This window comes from Zalophus californianus, chromosome 8 (assembly GCF_009762305.2).
Source record: "Zalophus californianus isolate mZalCal1 chromosome 8, mZalCal1.pri.v2, whole genome shotgun sequence".
In the NCBI taxonomy this organism is placed as follows: Eukaryota; Metazoa; Chordata; class Mammalia; order Carnivora; family Otariidae; genus Zalophus; species Zalophus californianus.
In genome coordinates, this window is record NC_045602.1 from 96,414,259 (window position 1) to 96,435,794 (window position 21,536).

General features: G+C 45.7%; 1 protein-coding gene across 10 annotated transcripts in view; it reads left to right on the forward strand.

The window, feature by feature from the left end:
* The window catches only part of DZANK1 (double zinc ribbon and ankyrin repeat domains 1), a 62,500-nt gene extending 47,630 nt beyond the window's left edge, over nt 1-14,870 (forward strand). For 7 of the 10 annotated variants that reach the window (XM_027621270.2, XM_027621277.2, XM_027621280.2 and 4 more), the window contains 9 exons: nt 862-1,069; nt 2,539-2,642; nt 4,691-4,765; nt 6,578-6,674; nt 7,118-7,215; nt 10,055-10,135; nt 10,860-10,987; nt 13,911-13,985; nt 14,416-14,870. In XM_027621270.2, coding sequence (XP_027477071.2) covers nt 862-1,069; nt 2,539-2,642; nt 4,691-4,765; nt 6,578-6,674; nt 7,118-7,215; nt 10,055-10,135; nt 10,860-10,987; nt 13,911-13,985; nt 14,416-14,539 — 990 coding nt within the window. In that variant the 3' untranslated portion in view covers nt 14,540-14,870. Of the gene's footprint in view, nt 1-861; nt 1,070-2,538; nt 2,643-4,690; nt 4,766-6,577; nt 6,675-7,117; nt 7,216-8,257; nt 10,187-10,859; nt 10,988-13,910; nt 13,986-14,415 lie in introns of those variants that run through there. The other 3 variants (XM_027621273.2, XR_003524566.2, XM_027621279.2) reach the window with 3 other exon arrangements.
* The last annotated feature ends 6,666 nt before the right edge of the window (nt 14,871-21,536 follow it).

The following is a 21,536-nucleotide window of genomic DNA, read 5'->3' on the forward strand; positions in this document are numbered from 1 at the left end:
GAAGGACTTAATCTCTAACAAGCTTGGCGTTAGCCTTTTATAAATTTCTCTAAGCTACATAAAGGCTTTTCAGATTTCTTTTTAGCTCTTCACTAGAAGAATTTGAAGATTGATAGTTATTAGAGAGAATGCACATGCACTCAGCAACTTTGCTTTCATTTTTAGGGAGTTCATGGCCTTCTTAACCCAGACTGAGACTTATGGATCCTGGGGCTGCCGGTAGCCCATATAGAACCATATGCAAGTGAGACAAAGGGTTCTTTCCTCAAGGCATTTGACTGCAATCTTTTGGAAATTGATTTTTAATATACTAATTTTGTTAGAAAGACATTTTCTTCCATCTACCAGAAAAATTGTCCTAATGAATATGCAAATATATAATGCTCACCGTGTGAATGGTATCCCTTTAGATGCAGTGATGTTGTGCAGTGCACAACCTACATAACATTACATGATGGTCCTCTCAAGTCCCCACATCCAGATGAAGGAGTATCTCAGAGAAATACTGGGGACTAGTGGTTGACTGTGGATGAGTAGTGAAGTTTATGTTCTATTGGATTGTAGAACTGAGAGATTAGATTTCTTTCAAGCCTCGGGCAGCAAGGCAGAGAATATCAGTTCAGTTGGACGAATTTGATATAGTAAATGGCCAAGCAGATAAGGCTGGTTTTATAGATCAGAATGGGAGTTGCTGGGAGAGACAGAAGCAAGGAAGGTGAGGCAAGGGCTAAAAACCTCTTTTTAGTTCAAAGTACAGTTTCTCGGAGATATGTTTACTTCGGATTAGAATTCATTTCTATAAGTAATATGAAGAATTAATTAAATCATATTCTAGTATTTTGTTTTCTGCCTTGCTCATAGCCCCGATCTGCCTGGCAGTCCCTAAATGTTCCTTTACCCAGACCTAATGCTGGGACTCGGAAGGACGTGGGCACACAGACTGCTGGCCTATTCTACCCATCTGGCACGCTACTAGCCAAAAAGGAACAGGAAATGGCTTCTCAGAAGCAGAGGCAGGAGAAGATGAGTGACCATAAACCTCTCCTCACAGCTGTCAGCCCAGGAAGAGGTGAGGGGAAAAGACACACTTTCTTGTCAGTAGGGAACTCCCTCTTTCTTGGAAAGAAAATTGCATTTTTTCTTCTTTTAGATTTATTTCTATACATAAGAAATAAATTCCATTGTTTTTCTTTAGGTAATTTTCCTTCATATTATAGCTCTTAAACTTGTAGTATTCTGATGTTTTAATTTTTTTTAATTCTTAAAAAAAGATTCTATTTATTTGAGAGAGAGAGAAGGGGAGGGGCAGAGAGAGAGGGAGAGAGAATCTGCAAGCAGACTCCCCACTGAGCACAGAGCCTGACATGGGGCTCAATCCCAGGACCCTGAGATCATGACCTGAGTCGAAATCAAGAGCCATGTGAGCTATCCAGACGTCCCAGTACTCTGATGTTTTGATTCATAGCTCCATTGTCTAGTCTGTAAATCAAATAGCATGTATGGATTGCTGTCATTACAGTAGAAATGTTGTTAGTCTATGTCATTATTGTTATCTACCATTATCTTTCTCCTTTTACCATTCTAAAATTCACATAACAAAATTCACCATTTTAACCATTTTAAAGTGTATAGTTAGTGATATTCAGTCCATTAGGAGCAGTATAGAAGCATCACCATTCTGTATGTCCAGAATATTTTCATCACCCCAAAAGTAGACCCAGTATTCATTTTGCAATCATGCCCCACATCTCCTCTCCCAGGTGCCTGGCAACCACGAATCTTCTTTCTGTTTTGATGGATTTGCCTGTTCTGGACATTTCCTATAAATGCATCTCCTGCCTGCACATGAGAAACCAGAAATCCAGACTCATGCAAAATCTCCCAAGTGTTAAGTGGTGGCAATGATTGAATTCAAATGTGTTTTAAACCCTGTGCAGATGACAAATGGGCACAAGGGAGCTTTCTGGAGTGATGGAAGTGTCCTTCATATTGATCGGGATATATACGCTTGCTGAAAATCAAACTGTACACTTAAAAGTTATATCTCAATATGGTTAATTTTATTTATTTATTTTTAAAAATTTTGAAAGAGAGATAGTGATAGCATGGGAGGAACAGAGGGAGAGGGAGAAGCAGACTTCCCTCTGAGCAGGGAGCCCGATGTGGAGCTCAATCCCAGGACCCTGAGATGATGACCTGAGAGCCAAGCCAAAGGCAGATGCTTAACCAACTGAGCCACCCAGGTGCCCCTCAATATGATTAATTTTAAAAGAATAAAAGAAAAAGACCCCATATGTGGCCATCAAAATATACATTTTTTTTGAGATTCTGTACTATTCTGTGATCAGTCATGTGTAAAAAATAAACCTGGGAGCAAGAATGGAACTCACTCTGATACCTAGTTGAGTTTCAGTAAGTAAAACCCATCACAAAGTTTGGCAAAGAGAAATAACCTGAGAATGCATGTTGCACAGGAACATTTTTCTTTCTTGGCTTCAGAAGAGCTACCCATGAGGATGGGTTTCTTTTTTTCTTTAGGATACTGGAGAAAACAGTTGGATCATATCTCTGCCCACCTCAGGTCTTATGCTCAGAACAACCCTGAATTCCGGGCCTTGATCGCAGAACCCAGAATGGGAAAGGTGGGTGAGCTCTGCTTGGGATTTCCACTCCAGAGAGTCCCATGGGGTCAGGCTGCAGGTCCCCTCCACTGACTTCACCCGAGACTGCACTTTGCTTGGCTCTTTTCCCTTTCCTGTCCTGTTTTCCACACTTCCTTATGTCCTGAGCGTTTCCGTAGTGTAGCGGTTATCACGTTCGCCTCACACACTTCCTTATGTCCTCCCCTGCAGGCGCTGCCTTAACAAATCACTTGCACACGAGCCTTGTCTCCGAGTCTGCTTCTGGGCACCTGACCTATAAGATAGTAAATTGTGAACATTCCATGCTTTTAGATCCCACATGCTATGGTGACTCTGGTGCTCAGAGCTAAAAAACCCAGAAGAGTTTAGTCCTGCCAAATTGTGCACTTAAATCCAGTCTATATTAGCAGCAATAGTAATCATAAGAGTTGCCATTTCCTGATGCACTCACTGTGTGCATTGTGTTCATCAGTCTGTAGCGCTCATAACAAACCTACAAGGTAGGAATATTACTTTTGCAGCAGTTTTTTTTTTTTTTTAATGGCCACAAATTCATTGGTAGTCTTCCCTTCAAAGAGTGGAGTCAGTGTCTTCTCACCTCGAATGTGGGCGGGCTTGTGGCAGTGGGGCTCACAGAGTGTGGTGGCAGTGATGCTATGGGACTCCTAAGGTGTGGTCCTGCGAGGCCACACTGCTTCCTGTCTTACTGCGCATGCTCCCCTCCAACAATCCTTCTTGGAGCCCAGCCACCCTGCCGTGAGAAGCCCAAGCCCCATGGAGTGGCCACATGTAGGTGCACCCCTCTGCAGCCGTAGCCGCAACTAGTACTTGAGTCATCCTGGCTCAGGAGCCAGGCAGATGAGTGATGAGAGAAAATGTTCCAGCCTCCAAACATGCAGCCGCCTCTAGCCATTTGAGTTTTCCCAGCTGAGGTGTCAGACACATGGAGCAAAGACAGTCTATCCCGGCTGTACCCTGTTGGAAGCCACAAACTTCATAAAATGGTTGTTGTTTAGTGCCACTAAGTTAGGGTGTTTTTTTTTTTTTTACACTGCAGTAGATAATCCGAACAAGCCTTATTTGACACCCAGGAAAACTTGCTCAGAGAAGTTTGGTGACCTGCCCAGGATTGCACTGATGGGTCTCGGGGTATTCAGGATTTGAAGCAGGTCTGTCAGACCCTGAGCCCTAAGCTTTTTCTCTAGAATTACACCATCATTATAAAGAGCTCTATGGGAAGATCTCTTCTTCCATTTTTATGACACTAGAAGGAACCTTTGAAAATCAGCCTGTTTGATCCTCTGCCACCAAATAGGCCAACATTGAAGCTATTTCATTGTCAAGTACTGTTCAGTTTCCTTTGATAATCTATTTTGGTGGTTTATTCATTCTTTGGCCTAACCCAGGGGTCTGTAAACTATGGCGTGTGGGGTAAATCAGGCCTGCCACCCAGTTTTGTAAATCAAGTTTTATTGGATCATGGCTACACTCATTCGTTTACTTATGGTCCATAACTGCTGTTATGCTACAATGGCAACCACCATATAGCCTACAAAAGCTAAAATATTTACTCTCTGATCCTTAAAGCATTTGCTGACCCCTGTTTGATCGAAATTCCTCTGGCTACTTACAGAGAAAGCTGCTCAACTATGAAACTTGGCCCTTGATTGCCAAGGCCTGGTCCCTCAGGACACCCAGGTGATGACATCCAGCCAGGTGGCTTGATTAAATTTAAAGTGTGTCTCTTTAGAGAGGATAAATTTGTGTCTTGCTTTCTTATCCAGCCTGGCAGTCTCTGCTCTTTGATGGGAACGTTAATTTCATTCATTTACAATTTATAGAATTGTAGATATGGCTGGATTTGTGTCTATTTTGCTACTTATACTCTATTTCACTTAGCTTTTGTTCCTTTGTTTTTCTTTTCTTGTCTTCTTTTGAGTTCATTAAATATTTGATTAAATTTACTGTTTAACATCTCAGGATTTCTTGGCTCAGCACATTAAACCCATGTGCGTGGTTGTGAATTCTCTCTAATGCTTTTTTAAAAGCTTCTCTCCGCTACTGTCCATGAAGATGGCTATGAAGTTAGCATTCAGCTGAATTATATTCAAGTATCCAACAAAGTGAGTAAAACCTTTAGAAGCTATTCATTTGAAAATCAACCAAACTAGTAAATTATAGCTTACACTCTATCAAAGTGCTTCTGTGAAATCCATAGAAGGCATAAATTCCAAATGTTATAAGACTTGGCTAAAGGCCAATAATTTCATAGAAATAGATAAGTAACTGTACTGAACCTCAGAGAAGCCAGGTCTCAGGCACATAAAGATGTAGTAAGAACAGGAATTATTACCCACCCTATCAGTCCTTTGGTTCTCAGGCATACTTATACTCACCAAAGTCTGAGTATAGGTGAAAGACTGACAAAAATGTTTGCCTGTATGTACTTTCACCTATTTACCTATAAGAAATAAACCAAACTTTGTGGCTCTGCCTCCCTTGATCTGCCCTCTCATATGGTGACTGGAACCTTGCTACAGTGCCTGTAGTGTGTGACAAACATTGATTGATTCATACCGGCAGCTGTAGTTTCACTGGACAAGAAGTCAGAATATACAAAAGAATAAGGAATGGATTAAGAAGATGGGTAAAGAAGGCAGGGAAAAGCACGGGGACTAGTGTATATCAGGCCCTGACCATGGACCCATCAGGGGGCTAGTGGTGTCTTGAAAATTAGGATAGACACATGGGCTCTGCCTAACTCAGAGGCTGGGAAAATGCAGTCCACTGACACACACAAAAGTGTTTTGAAGTCAAGTCAAGCACTGAATGCCATGTTTTCAGTTGTGTGGCTACAGCAGAACTTGGGTCAGGGAGGTACATGAGAAGGGGAGTGAAAGACATGAGTCAAGGCAGGGGAAGGGGCTGAGTGGTCATACATAAAGTCTAGTTTCAGCCTGATCCATGAGGAGCTCTGAAGTGTGGCTCACACCGTGAAGTTGTCCCAGGTGAGGCAAGGAAAGGAAGGATGTAACCTCTAGAGCAAGGCAGCACCCATCTGTAGAGGCAGTTGGCTAGCTGTGAGGTGTTAGCAGCCCACCCGGCAGCTGGGAGGGATATGCTAATCAGTTAGTGGAACTGGGTGGGCACAAAGAGCATCTACAACATGCTATCAGGTAGAAGTGGAGTAATTATCCCCAGGTTTAATATGTTTTTTCTTAACCTGTATGTTCTAGTGTTCAGGCAGTAGCAGGTGGTTCCCTGTGGTGGGAGAGGCAGCCATGTGAGGGTGGGACAGGATGCTATGCTGTGGAATTGACCCAGGTGGAATCAGAATTCCAGGTCTGGACTGTGCATCATCTATCCTAATTTTATAGACCTCCATTTTCCCTGTTTTACTTTCCCAACATCCCTTTGAGGTAGGCCATGATATTTCTGCTTTACAGGTGAAGAAACTGAGGTACAGAGAAATTTAGCCACCTTCTTCCAAGGTCCCTGAGCTAATAAGTAAGAGAGCCAGGATTCAAACTCTGTAGCCTGAGCTTCCCTATCTTGCCACCCTTATTCCAAGACTTGGAAGGGTTTGAAGCAGGGGAAGAACACCATTACGTATAAATTGTAGAAAGGTGACTGGAGCAACCCACGTGGAGGGTGGGCTGGCAGGAGCCAGTTGGGAATCCCTTGCAGGGATCCTGGTGTATGAAGAGGGGGTTGTGGCTATAATGACAGAAAGGAGGGGCCAGGCTGAGGAGCCACTTAAGAGGCAGAATGGACAAAATGTCCCAGTGAGGGGATGTCCAGCTTCCAGCTTGACTATATGTGTAGACAGAGGGGTCGTTAATGAAGAGAAGAACAGGTTAGCAGGGAGAGCACTCCTTCTGTGGGGATACAGCAGCCTCATCAGTCACAGTGCCTATGTTTTTTCTGTTCCCCAGAACCTTTACCTCAGCAAGGCTGTGGATTTCAGCAGCCACTTTCTGAGCAGTGTCACCAAGGGTGGTGATGGGCCACTTGGCAGCAGGTCCAGCTTGGGTGAGTTGTACCCTTCCAGTGATTTTAAGACAGTCGACCAGGAACACACTGACCTGGCAAGGACAGCAGGGAATTGCTTAAAATTTGCCAGCCCAACCACACATCTTCCTTTAATGTTCCAGCCATTTTATTCTTCTGGCTTCTCTAAAGTTAGGAGTGAGATTTTTGAAATCTTTCACAGGGCTTGGGGAGATAGGTTGTGGGGGGTGTTTTCTTTTGGGCTTAAAAAACCATAGTCCCCTTTTCTTCCCCTCCTTCCCAGTCATCCTCTGGTCCTGGACTGAGATGAGTGGCTTCAGGAGTCCTTCTTGAGAGGGTCAATAAAATAGACATTTCTATACAAGCCATTTTATTCTTCTGACCTCTTGAGGGGCATGATAGTAGGATAGCTCTTTATATGTGGCAGGGGGGCATTGTTTTAGTCCTTGATTCTATCATTTCAGTGAGTGACTACAGCCAAAGCACCTCAGACACCACTGAAAAAGTCAAGAGGACAAAGAATTTCAAGACCAAAAAGTTTCAAGAAAAGGAGCAACTCACAGTATGTGTACTCCTTTGTCCTTATAGCTGTCTTCTTAGGCCTGGCTGTTGAATGTTTTACTTTGAGATATTTTTTTTAATTTTACTTCATTTTATTTTATCTTGTTTATTTTATTCCATTCCATTCCATTCTATTTATTTTTTAAAGTAGGCTCCATACCCAACATGGGGCTTGAACTCACGACCCTGAGATCGAGACGCATGCTCTACTGATTGAGTCAGCCAGGTGGCCCTCCTTTGAGATTTTTTAAATGGAAGAATACTTTTTCATTTTCTGTTCCTTTTTTAGAAGTGTATTTTTATTTTATGGAATCTTTTAAAATATGTTGAGATTATTAATTAGAATTATTTTAAAGTTCTTATTAGTTCCCGGAATCACCTCTGTTTCCTCTGGGGTCAGTTCTGTCTGTCCATCTTTGTCTGTCTTGTTTTTGGTTGGTCTCAAATATGTGATGATCCTTGGTTGCCAGATCACGTTGACAAGTGAAGGGCTGGTTTGAGTAGTGTCAGTGCCTGCCATGGGTGTGTGGGCCTCGGGTCCCCATGGGGATGGATGGGCATCCTGTGGGGCAGGCCTACCTGGAGGGTATTTGGGTGGAGGGCAGGAGAAAGCCTTGGGGTCCCCTAAGCTGCCTTTCCTCTGGAGGTGAGGATGGTGCTGTGAAGGGCTCTAGCATATTTCATTCCTAGATGGAGCTGTCCTTCCTTCCTTATTCTCCATCCCTGTGTCTGTCACAGAGGTCTGGGCTCTGCCCGTCTTGGGCCCAGTACTCCCAGTAGAAGAGTTTGTTAGGCAGATCATGAACTCTCTGGAAAAAAAGTTACCAGGCTTTAAGCAGAGAGCCCAGGAGAGAGAGGAGGACACCACTCATCTCAGCCACTCACCAGCAAAGCCCTTTCATAGAACGCTCATGAATCCAGCCTGCGCCCAACACTGGCCCTCCTTGTTGATTAACTCAGCTTCCGCAGGGCCCCCTGGAGGGAACAGACTACTATCTCTGGCATCTTCAGCTGGTTTTTCTTTGCTTTGTTTTCCCTCTCAGCCAAATTCCAGCTACTTCCAGTCTTTGGAATTCCTCACAATTCCCCATCCACTGATGGCACCCTTCCAGAGTTTCCCACAGCTCTTAGAGTTTTGTTTTTCAAAAGTACAGACCATGAACACTGAACACTTTTAACTGGAGCTTTGGAGAAAGAGACAGTGGGTGCCCTTGTTCAGCCCCTCACCTTGCCTTTCAGTCGGTCCTCTTTGGCTGCAGTAGGGAAGACAGATGTGCTTAGCAACAAGCCCAAAGCCTGGGTTTCCCCCAAGATGAAGATGGGCACGTGTGGGTTCTTTCCTCCACCTTCCATGGAGCCAGGTCCTCAGGGTGCCCTCAGGGGTGTGTATACTTGTGTCCAGCTTGTATCATTATTTCTCCAAAGGCAGGTGACTTCTCGCCTCATCTTGTGTTTTCCCACCACGTGCTTTGCATCTCATAAACACCAATAAATTTGGAAAGAAGACCTTAGAATTATATTAACATGTATTGTGTATAATTCCTTGCACTCTTGGCCTTCTCTCAGTTTAAAATATTGTCATTGAGTAGAAGAGAAGTATAGAGTTATATAAACTTTAACAGTTTTGGAGACTATACCTGCTTACACTGTATGTGACCCAAATCTCCCCATTGCTATGTGCCTTTATTTTCTCATTTGTGTTTAGGGGATAAGTATCAGACAAATAATAACAGCATCCAGTGGTTCACTCATTCAGTGGTTATTTGAAGCACACATATACCAGGCATAGTTCTCGGTGGTGAAAATAAATCATGAACAAAAGCTATAAAGGTCTCAGACCTCATGCGGTGACATTCTAGTGCATTCTAGTATAAGTTTCCATAAGGAATGGAATTCAGTAAGAACAAATGTGCCCCCCCAGACTTTCTAGGGGTTCACTTTAATATTAGAGTACCTTGTTCCAAGCTAATCACCTTAGAGTAGGGGGCGGAAGGGACACAGCCTGAACCCAGGATTTTCTTCCAGAAGGTTCGCAGGCCTTGACCAATGTCCTCATCCTGATGGCTCCCCAGAAAGACAGGAGGGGGTAGATATATTATTTCTTCTTTACAGACAGGAAAACGGGAGTCCTGGGACAAACCACCCCAGGTCACCCTCAGAACCAGTGATGGAAACATACTGAAAGCAATGTCTCTGGCTTTCTAGACTGTCTCTTCAGCCTTGTGGCAACCAGCATTTGTAATCCTTTATATATAAAGAAAGATTGCATAGCAAGGGGAATTTCATCACATTTTGAAAACAGAGCATATAATAAATTCTTCAGATTTCTGATGATAGGTGAGAGCTTTTTCTTCCCCCAAACAAGATTCGACTTTATCAGTTCACTCATGCCTCAGGTGAGCACGTTTTCTGAACAGTCATACTTAGGCTGATTCTGAACCCTTTATAAAACTGTGCAGAGGAAATATTAGGATTCACCCGGTTGCTTTTCTTAGGAATATTTATTTCCTTTGTAATAAAACTAGTGTGGGGTTTCTGGGGGTGGTGAGGTTTCTCATTGCATCCCTGTCCTGTCCTTAAAGATAAAACAATGTCAATGTGGTATTCTTCCCCGAGACAAGGTTTCAGAGACCAGGAAGATTTACATTAGCTAGGTTTTTTTATGCTGCTGGTGTCGAAGACCACACACATGCTCACACGCACACACACGCTCACACTCACCTGTCCCTGGAGCTCAGAACTTAACCTTAGAGAGGAAGTGTTTGCCTTGGGAATTGGGTCTGGGCAAGGGAGACAGTGCGAATTCACGGCGGTGGAAATGACCTTGTGTAACCCTGCAGCCTGAAAACAGGCTTCTGCTGAAGGAAGTTGGACCAACAGGGGAAGGGAGAGTCTCTGTGATTGAACAGCTGCTTGAGGAGGTAAGTACAACTCAGAGAACAAGTCTCTCTGAGGATTTCAGCCTCACATTTCACCTCTGTCTCTTTCAGATGCAAGTCTTGTTCAGTATTGTGATAACCACAGTGCCATTTCTTTCTTTTTTTTTTTTTTAAGATTTTATTTATTTATTTGACAGAGAGAGACACAGCGAGAGCAGGAACACAAGCAGGGGAGTGGGAGAGGGAGAAGCAGGCTTCCGGCCGAGCAGGGAGCCCGATGTGGGACTCAATCCCAGGACCCTGGGATCATGACCTGAGTCGAAGGCAGACGCTTAACGACTGAGCCACCCAGGCGCCCAACCACAGTGCCATTTCATTTAAAACTGCCTGGAAGTGGACTAAATGGCTAGTCAAGGACTTTCCAGTAATTGTTCCTGGTTACTAGTTTTTATAGCAAAGAGAAAAGTCATATGAGCCCAAATAATGTGCATAAATGTGGACAGAATCCCTGGCCTGTGACCCCATGTGACCTTCATGTTTCCTAAAGAAGCGAGGCTCGGGGGGATGCCTGCCCCTCCTGATGGGGGGAGCAGAAGTTTTATCACCCGAGTTAGGGTGGTTAGATCTTGGGTGTCCTGATTCTGTTCTCTCTTGAGGTAAAGCAGTTTAGTTCCGGCAAGCATGTGCATTACACTTCGCAGGATGGCAGCTGGATGCTGCCGAGAGCAGGGTTTGAGGCAAGTCTGTCCTTTCCCTTATGCTGCAGGGAGCAGACCCCAACTGCAGGGACAGTGAAGAGCGACCCGTGATTACCGTGGCTGTTGTGAACACGCGCCACGAAGTGATTCCGGTTCTCGTGCAGAGAGGAGCAGACACAGAGCAGCGCTGGGGCCCGTAAGTAAGACACCGTCAAAAGAGAGTTCCGGCGCGGCCAGCCGCTGCCTCCGGGCCCTGCTCTAGCAGCGTCCAGCCACACGCATGCCCCGATCCGTTGGCACCTCTTGGGAACCATCTTAACCCATGTGGGCCTTAATAAGAGACTTCACTGCCACTATTTTTCAAACCTGGGCAAAACAAAAACTTTTTAAGTGGATTATTGGATTGCCAAATTTTTTGTAGCTTTTATAAATGATAAATTTTGTTAGCTCTCGGGTTTACACTGAGGGGGGGCCGGCAAATCCTTCACCCTTGGGATGTTAAGCAACATTATTTTCATCCTGATCTTAACTGTTGAGATCGCTAAGAGAACAGTGGGCCCAGTGTAGTCCCTATGGAAATGTAGCCATGAAGTTACTCTACAAAGAAAACCTTATCCGGTTGTCTCTGGATGTTGATACACTGGGGATGACACTGCACATCCAAGTACACTACATGATCTGGTTGGTGCCTTGGTTTCCCCAGCTGGGAAGCAGGATGGACAGATACCAAGTCCTGTTGGGTACTTCTGTCACTTCCCTGGTCTCGGGCCTCTCCTGCCTCTTGACCTCTCGCAGCCTTGGGATTCTGTTGTTCTCTGAAATTACTTTGGAAATGTGGGGTGGACAGTTCCTTGAGGACGGGTTCCACATGTTAACTGCTAATAGCCTGCCAACTAAGTTGCCAAACTGGGAGTTCTCTAGGGGTCCTGCAGCCATCTGACCCTGCTGCCCCTTGACCTACTTCTGAGACCAGATCAAGGCCCACCAGAGAATCGTGCTGCTGAGTGTGTCAAGCCAGCACGTGGAACAAAGTTAGATAGCTTTGCTTCTGTTTTCCTCCATCTCAACTTTAACTCCAGTGTTTTTATTCACAATATATGCCAGTTAATTTTTCTGTGTGCACTGTTACGTTTCTGTCCAACAGGACAGCTATATCAGGTAGACACAACCTCTTTTTAGTTTTATTTTAGAGTAGAACGTTTGGCCCATTTGGTGGACGTATTTGGTGGCTGGAATTTATTTGCTCACCTTTCCCTGGGGTTCACATTCTTCATACTGTCAGCTTCTTCGTTTGACCCACACTTGGGTTATCATTATTCATAAAAATAATGCCACCATGTTCGGCATGAAGGTGTATTTTATATTTGTACAATTCAGACAAACTTTTCTTGGAGCACTTATGTATAATGTCTGTGGTTGGTACAAAATCTCTTGAACAGATTTTGAATTGATGCTTATGAGAAGTCCCGCTGAGAGGAAGAAACTACTCTGGACTACTCTGGACATGGAACAGATTACCCGTTTTTCCTTGGTGTTCCTCAGTTTCCATTCTTACTTCATTACCATTCTATAAATTGACATTTACCCACACGTGATCTCTACTAAAGTCTAACTCTGCGGTTGTACCATCTGTCTGAACGGTGTGTAATAGCCCGTTGTCACTCCCACTGCATTAGCATGGTTAGCAGAATCTAGCTCACATGGAGGGGGAGGGAGGAAAGCTAGACCAGAGCCCTCCCTCAAAATAGAGCACAGAGATCTCTTCTTCCCCTTTAGTTTATGCCAGTAGAAGAAAGCGGATTTCTCCACTGAGAGCCAACTCTGCTGTCTGTTTTATATTTGTTAGTTCGAAGTGTTTAGACCTGGGTCAGCCTGACCTCTACCCCCTGGCTGGACCTCTGTAGATCCAGGAACATGACCTCAGGACTCCATCTATCCTACTGCTCCTCAGGCACAAGCCATCCAGAGATCTGGCTTTCCCATAAAAAAGGTTCAGTGAATTGTCCCTTAGCAAACAAGGATTTAAAAACTCTTCCTCCCCCGCATTCCCAGCTTGTTTGACTAGTGGAGAGAAGCAGCGTAGGTGGTCTCTACACCAGGTAACTTCTGTCCAATGGCTTGGCAGGTAACAGAAAGCCCCTCCCTAGTGTTTCTGTTTCCAATGTTTGTCTCTTTCCTACCAGAATACACTCATTTTCAACCCAAAGGGATGGCTAAGGAGAGGTACACATCCTCCACCAAAGCTGATTCCTCTTATCGGCAGATTTCAAGAACACAGATTCAAGGTCTCACTAAGAGATGGGCAAAGAGAAGTGCCATTTGCTTTTGGACAACATCTACCCTCCTTCACTGGCAATTTCAAACATTCTGTCTCTTAGTTCTGCCCCAGTAGCCGGGAGGGGTGGATGTAACCATTAGTCTGCTTCTTAGAGGTTCAACTGTGGAGAGTTACTCTATTAGGTAATTCATGATTTACAAAGAGAGAATGTACCTTCATCTACCATGATACATAGATTTGAATAAACCATTTGAGTAGTTTGTGCATTCATAGTAGAGTTTCCTTAAAACACAAATTCACAGAACACCATGGTGTACCCGCTGTACAAAACACATTCTAGAAGGTCTGGTGATATAACACCAAGCTACTCAGAGGAACAGACTCACAGGTATCACCTCTGCTCTGAACCGAAGAGGGTGTCCCCTCTAGCGTCCTTGCCTGTTGGAGTCAGAGCAGTGGACAGAGTTAGAGTCGGCAGTCACAATTCACTGCTTCCCCACACTGAACTGTGGTTACACAGAAAATCCAGCCATGGTGCCCCCTCCCCACCTCATAAATGGAAGGTGCGTTCTGCTCTCAGTGTAGAGGGAGTTATGAAAGAAGATCATGCATCTACTCAGGAGATGTGGCAACCCCGGGAATACATATAAGTTCCAGTGGTAAATGCCTAATAAAGACCCAAAGAATGTGAGGGGTGAAGTAACAGTTGTGCTACCAGGGAGAAAGGAAAGACGAAAGATGAAGGAGGGTTGGTGTCATTGGTGTGATTTTGTCTGCATGCCCACAGCATCCTGCATTACAACTGCTTTAGCAGGATGATTTTCTCCCCCACCCCAAACAGGCTCCAAAATACAGCTCTTCATGAAGCAACTCTGCTTGGCCTGGCAGGAAGGGAGTGTGTCGCTGCTTTACTGCGGTACGTTTCCAGCCTCTAAGGGAGATTTCTGAGGGTCCCCTGCTGACCTGTGATGATTTCAGAAGGCCCTAGTTCCTGAACAGTTAACCCTGTGAATGGGGGCCACCATCCCACTGTGGGCCCCAGCGCTGAGGGCTCTTAAAAGCACAATGGAAATGTTGTCCCCCCACCAAACATACTTGGTTGTAGGACTTCGATGCAATGGGAGCCAATGGGCAGGATTGGCAATTGAACATGTTGAAATCACAGAGCCCCTCAAAAGGTCTCAGGGTAGAGCCTCCTTTGAGAGTGGGGGTCGTAGTGGCCTCTTGGGGACAGGTTTAGGAAGGTGGGGCCAGGAGGCTCCCAGACCGGCCTCTGTGTCAGGGAAGAGCCAGGCCCTCAGGTTCAGGTGCCTGAGTCCTTCTATTCATGCCCATTCCCTTTGCAGATGCAATGCAAGCATCCAAAAGAAGAACATGAATGGCCAGACACCGTATGACCTGGCTCTGCAAACTGGGGATGATGTCGTCACCTCACTCTTTGCTGCTAAGCTCGGCCTAGATGACTCTTAGACCCAAAGGCCTGCACAGGACCTAGTTGCAAGAAACCATCCAGTTCTGGCTCTTCTTTGTTTCTTTCTGAGATGTGTATTTGTGGTTTGAGAATTGAGGTTGAGAGGAACTCATAAGACTTTTTTTTTTTTTTTAATATGACACTGTAAGCCACCATGTGGGTATTTCCCAATATGCTGTGGATGGTGATGAACTTAACATGTACTTTTTAAAGGGTTTCTTGCTGCTTATTTTAGAATTTTCTTTTAAATTTATTTTTCAGGGGATGCCTGGGTGGTGCCTTCGGTTAAGTGGCCAACTCTTGGTTTTGGCCCAGGTTGTGATCTCAGGGTCCTGAGAGTGAGCCCCACATTGGGCTCCATGCTCAGCACAGAGTCTGCTCGTAAGATTCTCTCTCCCTCTCCTCTACCCCTCTCCCTGAACGTGTGCAAGCATGTGCTCTCTCTCAAATAAATGAATAAATCTTTAAAAAAATTTAAAAAATAAATTTGTTTTTCAGTAGATAATAATTGCACATGGTTCAAAGCTAAAAATTTAGTATGAAGTGTTATGTAGTAAAAACTCTGCCATCTCTGTCCCACAGCCACCCACATCCGCTCCTCAGAGGCACCAATGATACCAGTGTCATCTGTGTCTTTCCAGAAATAGTATAGGATTATATAAGCACATGTATATAATATATGCATCTGTACATAGAGGGTATACACAAAATACAAATATAGATAACAGATATATTCTTTGCCCTCTTTAAGACAAGTACTAGCGAACCACACACTCTCCCAATGTGTTGCATCTTGTTCTTTTCCTTAATATATCTCGTAGGTGGTTCCAAGTGAGTACATAAAGATCAAGTTTATTTTAAAAATGTTGTTTCTGATGTTGAGCTCATCAATATTCCTATTGTTCTTTGGTTGACAAACAAGCCTTGAATCAGCCATCTGCAGGAATGTGTCATTTTGACGTATGTCTTTTTTCAGATTGTTATTTCAGTCCTTGGGTGATAGCGCTGCAGTCATGCAGTCCCTAAATAGTTTCTGTTAAAGTGTGTTGATAGAGTATTTATTAATTCTGAATGATTAATTCCGCACAATAAATAACCGACTTCGCTGAGTGGTTGTTGTCATCACTACCTGCACTGCTTTCCTGAGGGAGCGACTGTCTGCGGTTGGGGCGGCGGGGACAGGTGCAGAGTTGCTGGAAGCGATGCCCGGACACAGGGTTGGGGGGCACTGGCCGGCCCCTGTCACACTCAGCCGTCTGTGTTGGGGGGCTGCTGCAAGGTAACCAGGGTCCCGTGGGTCGGGGGCGGTGTGCACTGTGTCAGCTCAGCCGGTGCAATACGACCCCTCCCAGACTTCTCTGCCTTTATGGTGCGGTGCAGGGTGGGCCACAGGAGTGACAGCACGAGGTTCCAGATTCCAAAGGCAGAAGCGAAGTGTGGCCCTCACGCTAGGAAGGTGGGTGAGGGCCCCAGAGGGTGCTGCGGCTCACCCTACTGGCTCTGGATTTGACACTCAGGGAGGAGGGTGTGGAGTTCAAGACCATTTTGCCCAGAGCTCAGGGAACAGGGGAGGCCCCATGGGCCCATGGGTTCCAGAATCTCTTCTCTTGGAGCTCTCAGGGGTAACTTTCATGCCCTGAGTGCAGGAAGGACATCTCCACTGTTCCTTGGGTTTCCACACTTCCTGGGGGCAGGGCCTGCCCTTATACCTGAGAGGCAAAGCGCACACCCGACATCTCCTACCAGGGATCTTGCCTTCTGCTAAAGGCCACTGCCAGCACAAATCACCTTTGGGTTTCCATCAAGCCTCATGTACAGAGTGAACAGGTGGCTCAAGATGCAAGAACATAGGTTCAGATCCAGGAACTCTCTGATGAAATCCTGGAGGGTTATGTAAAGCATTATATAAACATTGAACTCTATGTTTTCAGGAAAAGTAAAGTTAAACACATGTTTCAGGCAAGGCCTTTCTGATTTCAAAGTTCATGTTATTTCTTGTCCTTCGTGACGTTTTATTTTTCTTTTCCTTGGGTCCCTGTATCAGGGCTTGAAATGGGAGCAGAACCACCATAGTGATGCTGAGTAAGGGGTAATGAAAAGGACCGGACTGCACGCAGTCGTGGGAGTGAGTGAGTGAGGCTGGTCACAGGCCAGGCACCCCTGTAGCTCAGCAGGGCCGCAGTGGGGAAAGAAAGGTGGGTGCCGGAAAGGGATGAGCGAGGACAAACCCGAACCTCTGGGCCCAGTCTCCCTCCTCCCTCCTCATGGCCACAGGTGACCTGCAGGAGACCCTGGTGCCCTTTGGCATGGAGCCTGTTCCAGGCATCCCAGGCTGGGCTCTCCAGAAGCAGACTGAGACAGCTGGGGATGGGGGAGAGAAGAGGATGCGTGTTTATGGGGGATCAGCCCTTGTGGAAGGAAGAAGGGGGTGGTACGGCAGGAGACATCAACACAGACACAGCCCCCACAAAGCTGCAGCCGCGCTGGGGCAGGGTGCTGAGGAGGAGGATTGCCCATCATCCTGCGGTGCCCGGACAGCTGTAGCTCAGGCACAGGTCCACCACTGCCCCAGGACAGCTGTGACTTCGGGCCAGGCAGCTCTCTGCTAATGACTGGAGGCAGTCTGCTGCCCTTCCTGCTGCCTGCATTCCCTACCCCCAGGTAGTCAGCGCTGCCCTAAGGGGCATGCAGAGGATGCCCCTCTGTGTGTACCACAGAGTGCATGGCATGGGTCCCTGACCCAGGCTGCTGGAAGGGGGAGGTCTGGTGGGAGCTGCCCCCACCCATCAGCCAGCCAGTCCCAGGATGCCAGGGAGGGCGGCAGTGACACTGACCTCAGAGCCCCACCCTGCAGGCTCAGCTCAGGTCCAGTGGTTGATGCTCAGGGTGCCGGGTGCTACATGGAGTGACAATTAGCTGAGCATCCGGTGGCTGGTGACTCAGGCCACAGCGACCTCCCTGCAACTGGATTCACCACAGACTCCTCCTGAGGCTCGGCGGCAACTCTTGAAGGAGCCACCCTCACTTTGTAGCTTCATCCCACATCCCCACAGGGGTCCAGTGGCCTTGGAGTTTGCCAAATTCCCCCCAGTGACCATCCAGGTGAATGAATTCCCACGTGTTTATTGGCCAGTTGAGTATCTTATATTTTTCGTGCAGATTTGGGAGAAGGCTTTCAGTATAACTCAGGGTCTCATGAGTTATAGGCATAAATCTTGGGGCTCTGTATTAGTCAGGGCTCAGATGGAGAAGCAGGACTCACAGGAGATGTGTATCAAGAGACTCACTGCAAGGGACGGATGTAGGTGGTTGTGTAGGCCAGCTGGGCAAGTCCCCAGTGGCAGGGCAGGTGTCAGGAAGGGTGGGCTGGCACCGCTCAGGCACGGCCAGCCGAAGCTGCTGCCCACCAGCAGAACTCCTTCTTCACGGAGATCTCTTTCCTTCAGGGCTTGGAGCCCATTGAATCAGGCTGACCCAGACCTGCTAGGATGATCTCCCTTTCTTCAAGTCAGCTAAGAACTTTAATCACAGTACAAAATACCGTCCTGGCAACACCTAGATTAGTGTGTGAATAACTGAGGGCCGACGCCCAGGCAAGATGATGCATAAAAAAAGGACCATCACAGCCTCTGTTACAAAGTCATTGATTATTGATTCTTTTTCCTACCCCCGACTTGAATAAAATCGACAATACACACAGATGTACATTTTGTGTCCTTTTTTGCATAAGGCTACACATTTTTTTTCGGCCAGTTGCCTGGGTTTTGGGGTCATACAATTTTCATCATCCTTCTTTTGTGTTTTTATATTCAGATCGGTTGTTAACTTCTCGTTTGGCTGCCACTATTTCAATTTGTGTGAATGTAGAGCCGCTCGAAGTAGCAAGAGCCTCACTTCCTGCAAATTCCCAAGTAGTGAGGGCTGAAGATAACTTTCTGGCAAAGCTGAACCCCTTTCTCCCCACTCTGGCCCACCCGGTCCCCAAACATGTCCTCAGAGAAGGACCAGAGTGACCTAATATTCATGTCTGCTTTGCTATCAGACCCCTAACCCACCACCAGGATAGGGGAGGGGAGGGTTACTTGAAATGAGGTGGGCGCTTGGGTGGCTGGGTGGGCGCCTGGGTGGCTCAGTTGTTAAGCATCTGCCTTCCACTCACGTCATGATCCCGGGGTCCTGGGATCGAGCCCCACATCGGGCTCCCTGCTCCGCGGGGAACCTGCTTCTCCCTCTCCCACTCCCCCTGCTTGTGTTCCCTCTCTCGCTGTGTCTCTCTCTGTCAAATAAATAAATAAAATCTTTAAAAAAAATTAAAAAAATAAATGAGGCGGCCTGGAAGTAGACAGAGGTCGGCTCAATCAGTAATCACCTTGAGTTTAAAAAAACAAAAAACAAAAAACATTTAGTGGATATGAATCCAATACTTATTATTTATTGTAATTTTTATATAAATGGCAGTTTCCAGGCCCCTGACCTGGGGTCCCCATGTTTCCAGCTGGGTAGTAATAAATGGTTCAATTTTTAGATTAATTACTTCTAATGCAGTTAGAACCCTAGAAATTCTTTTTTTTAAAGATTCTGTTTATTTGAGGGAGAGAGAGCGAGCAAGAGAGAAAGAGAGAGAGCATGAGTGGGGAGAGCGGGAGAGGGAGAGGCAGACTCCCCACTGAGCAGGGAGCCCAATGCGGGGCTCGATCCCAGGACACTGGGATCATGACCTGAGCCGAAGGCAGATGCTTAATCGACTGAGCCACCCAGGTGCCCCAGAAATTCTACTTCTGACCCCAACTCTCAACATGAAAAATTTTATTATTCTCTCCTCAAGCCCCCTCCCCCACTTTATCCTGCATCTGCTCAGTAGAAACTTCCTTTCCGCCATCAAACAGAAGGGAAAGAGGCAATCTTTGGGAGGAGTTCCCAAATCCTTTCTGATTTTGCTGAAGAGACTGGCATTCTCAAATATGATTTTCTGTAGAATGTCCACTAGTAGGCTTGACTCACATTCTCATCCCTGGCTGTTGTGGGTGCTTTTCTTATTTTTTCTTGTTCTTCCTGGAATTCCCTTTCCTACTTTCTCCAAGCATGGAAAAAGAAACTGGTGAAATCTGGTTGATTCTTTTCTCTTCTGACCATGTAGTTGTTAAGAACAGATTGCTATTAGAGGGACATTCATGCCTTTCTTTTGGCTAGTATATTCTGCTTCTCAGTTGTTTTCAAATTTGGGGCAGTATTAGAGATTTTTAGAACCCTTCCCTTAGACTGCTTTGTTAAGGGAGACGTTAGCCTCATGGAGTATGAGACATGTAACTACTAGAAACCTTCCCTTAGACTGCTTTGTTAAAGGAGATGTTAGCCTCATGGAGTATCATGTAACTTCTAGAAACTTCTATCTCTGGACACCCCTTGCTCTAAAATTTGAATAGTGTGAGGTTTGTGTGTGTGTGTGTGTGTGTGTGTGTGTGTGTGTGTGTGTGTGTTTTACTTATCTGCTCATAATTTTGTTGTGTTTAGAGAGGGCTTGCTCTGAGCTCGTTTAATACCACCATCTTACCTCAACAGCCCTATTTGCTCAGAAATTCTAGACTTTTCACCCCCTCCCTGCTTCAGCTGACATTTTGACATTTCCACCAGGGTGCCCACAGCTCACCCCAGACCCTCCACTTCCCTTGCAGGAAAATTGCCATCTGCTATCTCTCGCTCAACCCAGGAGCTGGCAAAAAGAGATGCTCAGTAAATATTTAATTACATTAGGTTTTTATTGCTGCATAACTAATTACTCCAAAACTTTGTTAAAATATTAAAGCCTTACTATCTGGCAGTTTCTGTGGGTTAAGAATTCAGAAGCAGCTGAGTTGGGTGGTTCTGATTTCGGATCTTTCATGAGGTTGCCCTAAAAAAGCCAGTCAGGGCCTCAGTCTTCTGAAATTTTGGCTGGAGCTGGAGGATAGGCTTCCAGATGGCTTACTCACATGCTGCTGCTTTTGTGAGGAGGCTTCCATTCTTCCTGGTGTGGGCTTCTCCCTGGGCTACTTGAGTGGCCTCACAACACGGTGGCCCACTTCCCCTCAGGTGAGCAATCTAAGAGAGACCAAGGCAGAAGACACTTTTTTATCACCTACAATTGGAATTACACACCATCAATTCTGCTGTTTCCTACTGTGGTCAGCTCTCTTCAATGTGAGAGGCAACCACACAAAGACACGAATACCAGGAGGTAAGGACCATGAGGGGGCCATTTTGGAAGTTGGCTGCTTCCACGAGTAAGTAAACAGAATGAATTGGTAAGAATCAATTAGTAGACTAGCTAGAAAATAAGTGTTTACATTCAATGGTCGTTGTCAATCAGCTTCAGAAAACATTTCCTTTTTTCATTCTTGGCTACCTGGAGCAGAGGTTATGAGTAGATAAATACACAAATGTTTAAAAAGTATGTATCAATAAAGTATTAAGAGTTAAATATCGGGGCACCTGGGTGGTGCAGTCGGTTAAGCGTCTGACTCTTGGTTTCAGCTCTGATTGTGATCTCAGAGTCATGAGATCGAGTCCCACTTTGGGCTCTGTGCTCACAGATTCTCTCTCTCCCTCTTTCTCTGCCCCTCCCACTCATGCTCTCTCTCTCTAAAATGACTAAATAAATCTTTTTAAAAAAGAGTTAGATATCAACACCTTATTAGCTATTTTTAAATCAGTATTCATACAACAAATATATCTGGATCTGACTCCTCACACTCACATTAAAGAAATGTAATTTAATTTACCCGATTCCCCTCTTCTCTTTCCACCTTTCCACAATCAGTGTTATCTTTAGATGGTAATCGGAAAAAAAATCACAGATGCCCACTGAGCTTTCAGGTGCTCTCCCGTCTCAGACTGCCTGCCCACGACAATCCACTTCTCAGCAAGACAAGCAACCCCAGGCTCTTCTTCCATCTAAGTCCCACCCCATCTCCTAACTGTCCCTGTGTGTCCCAGGTACCCACTCTCATACTCCACATG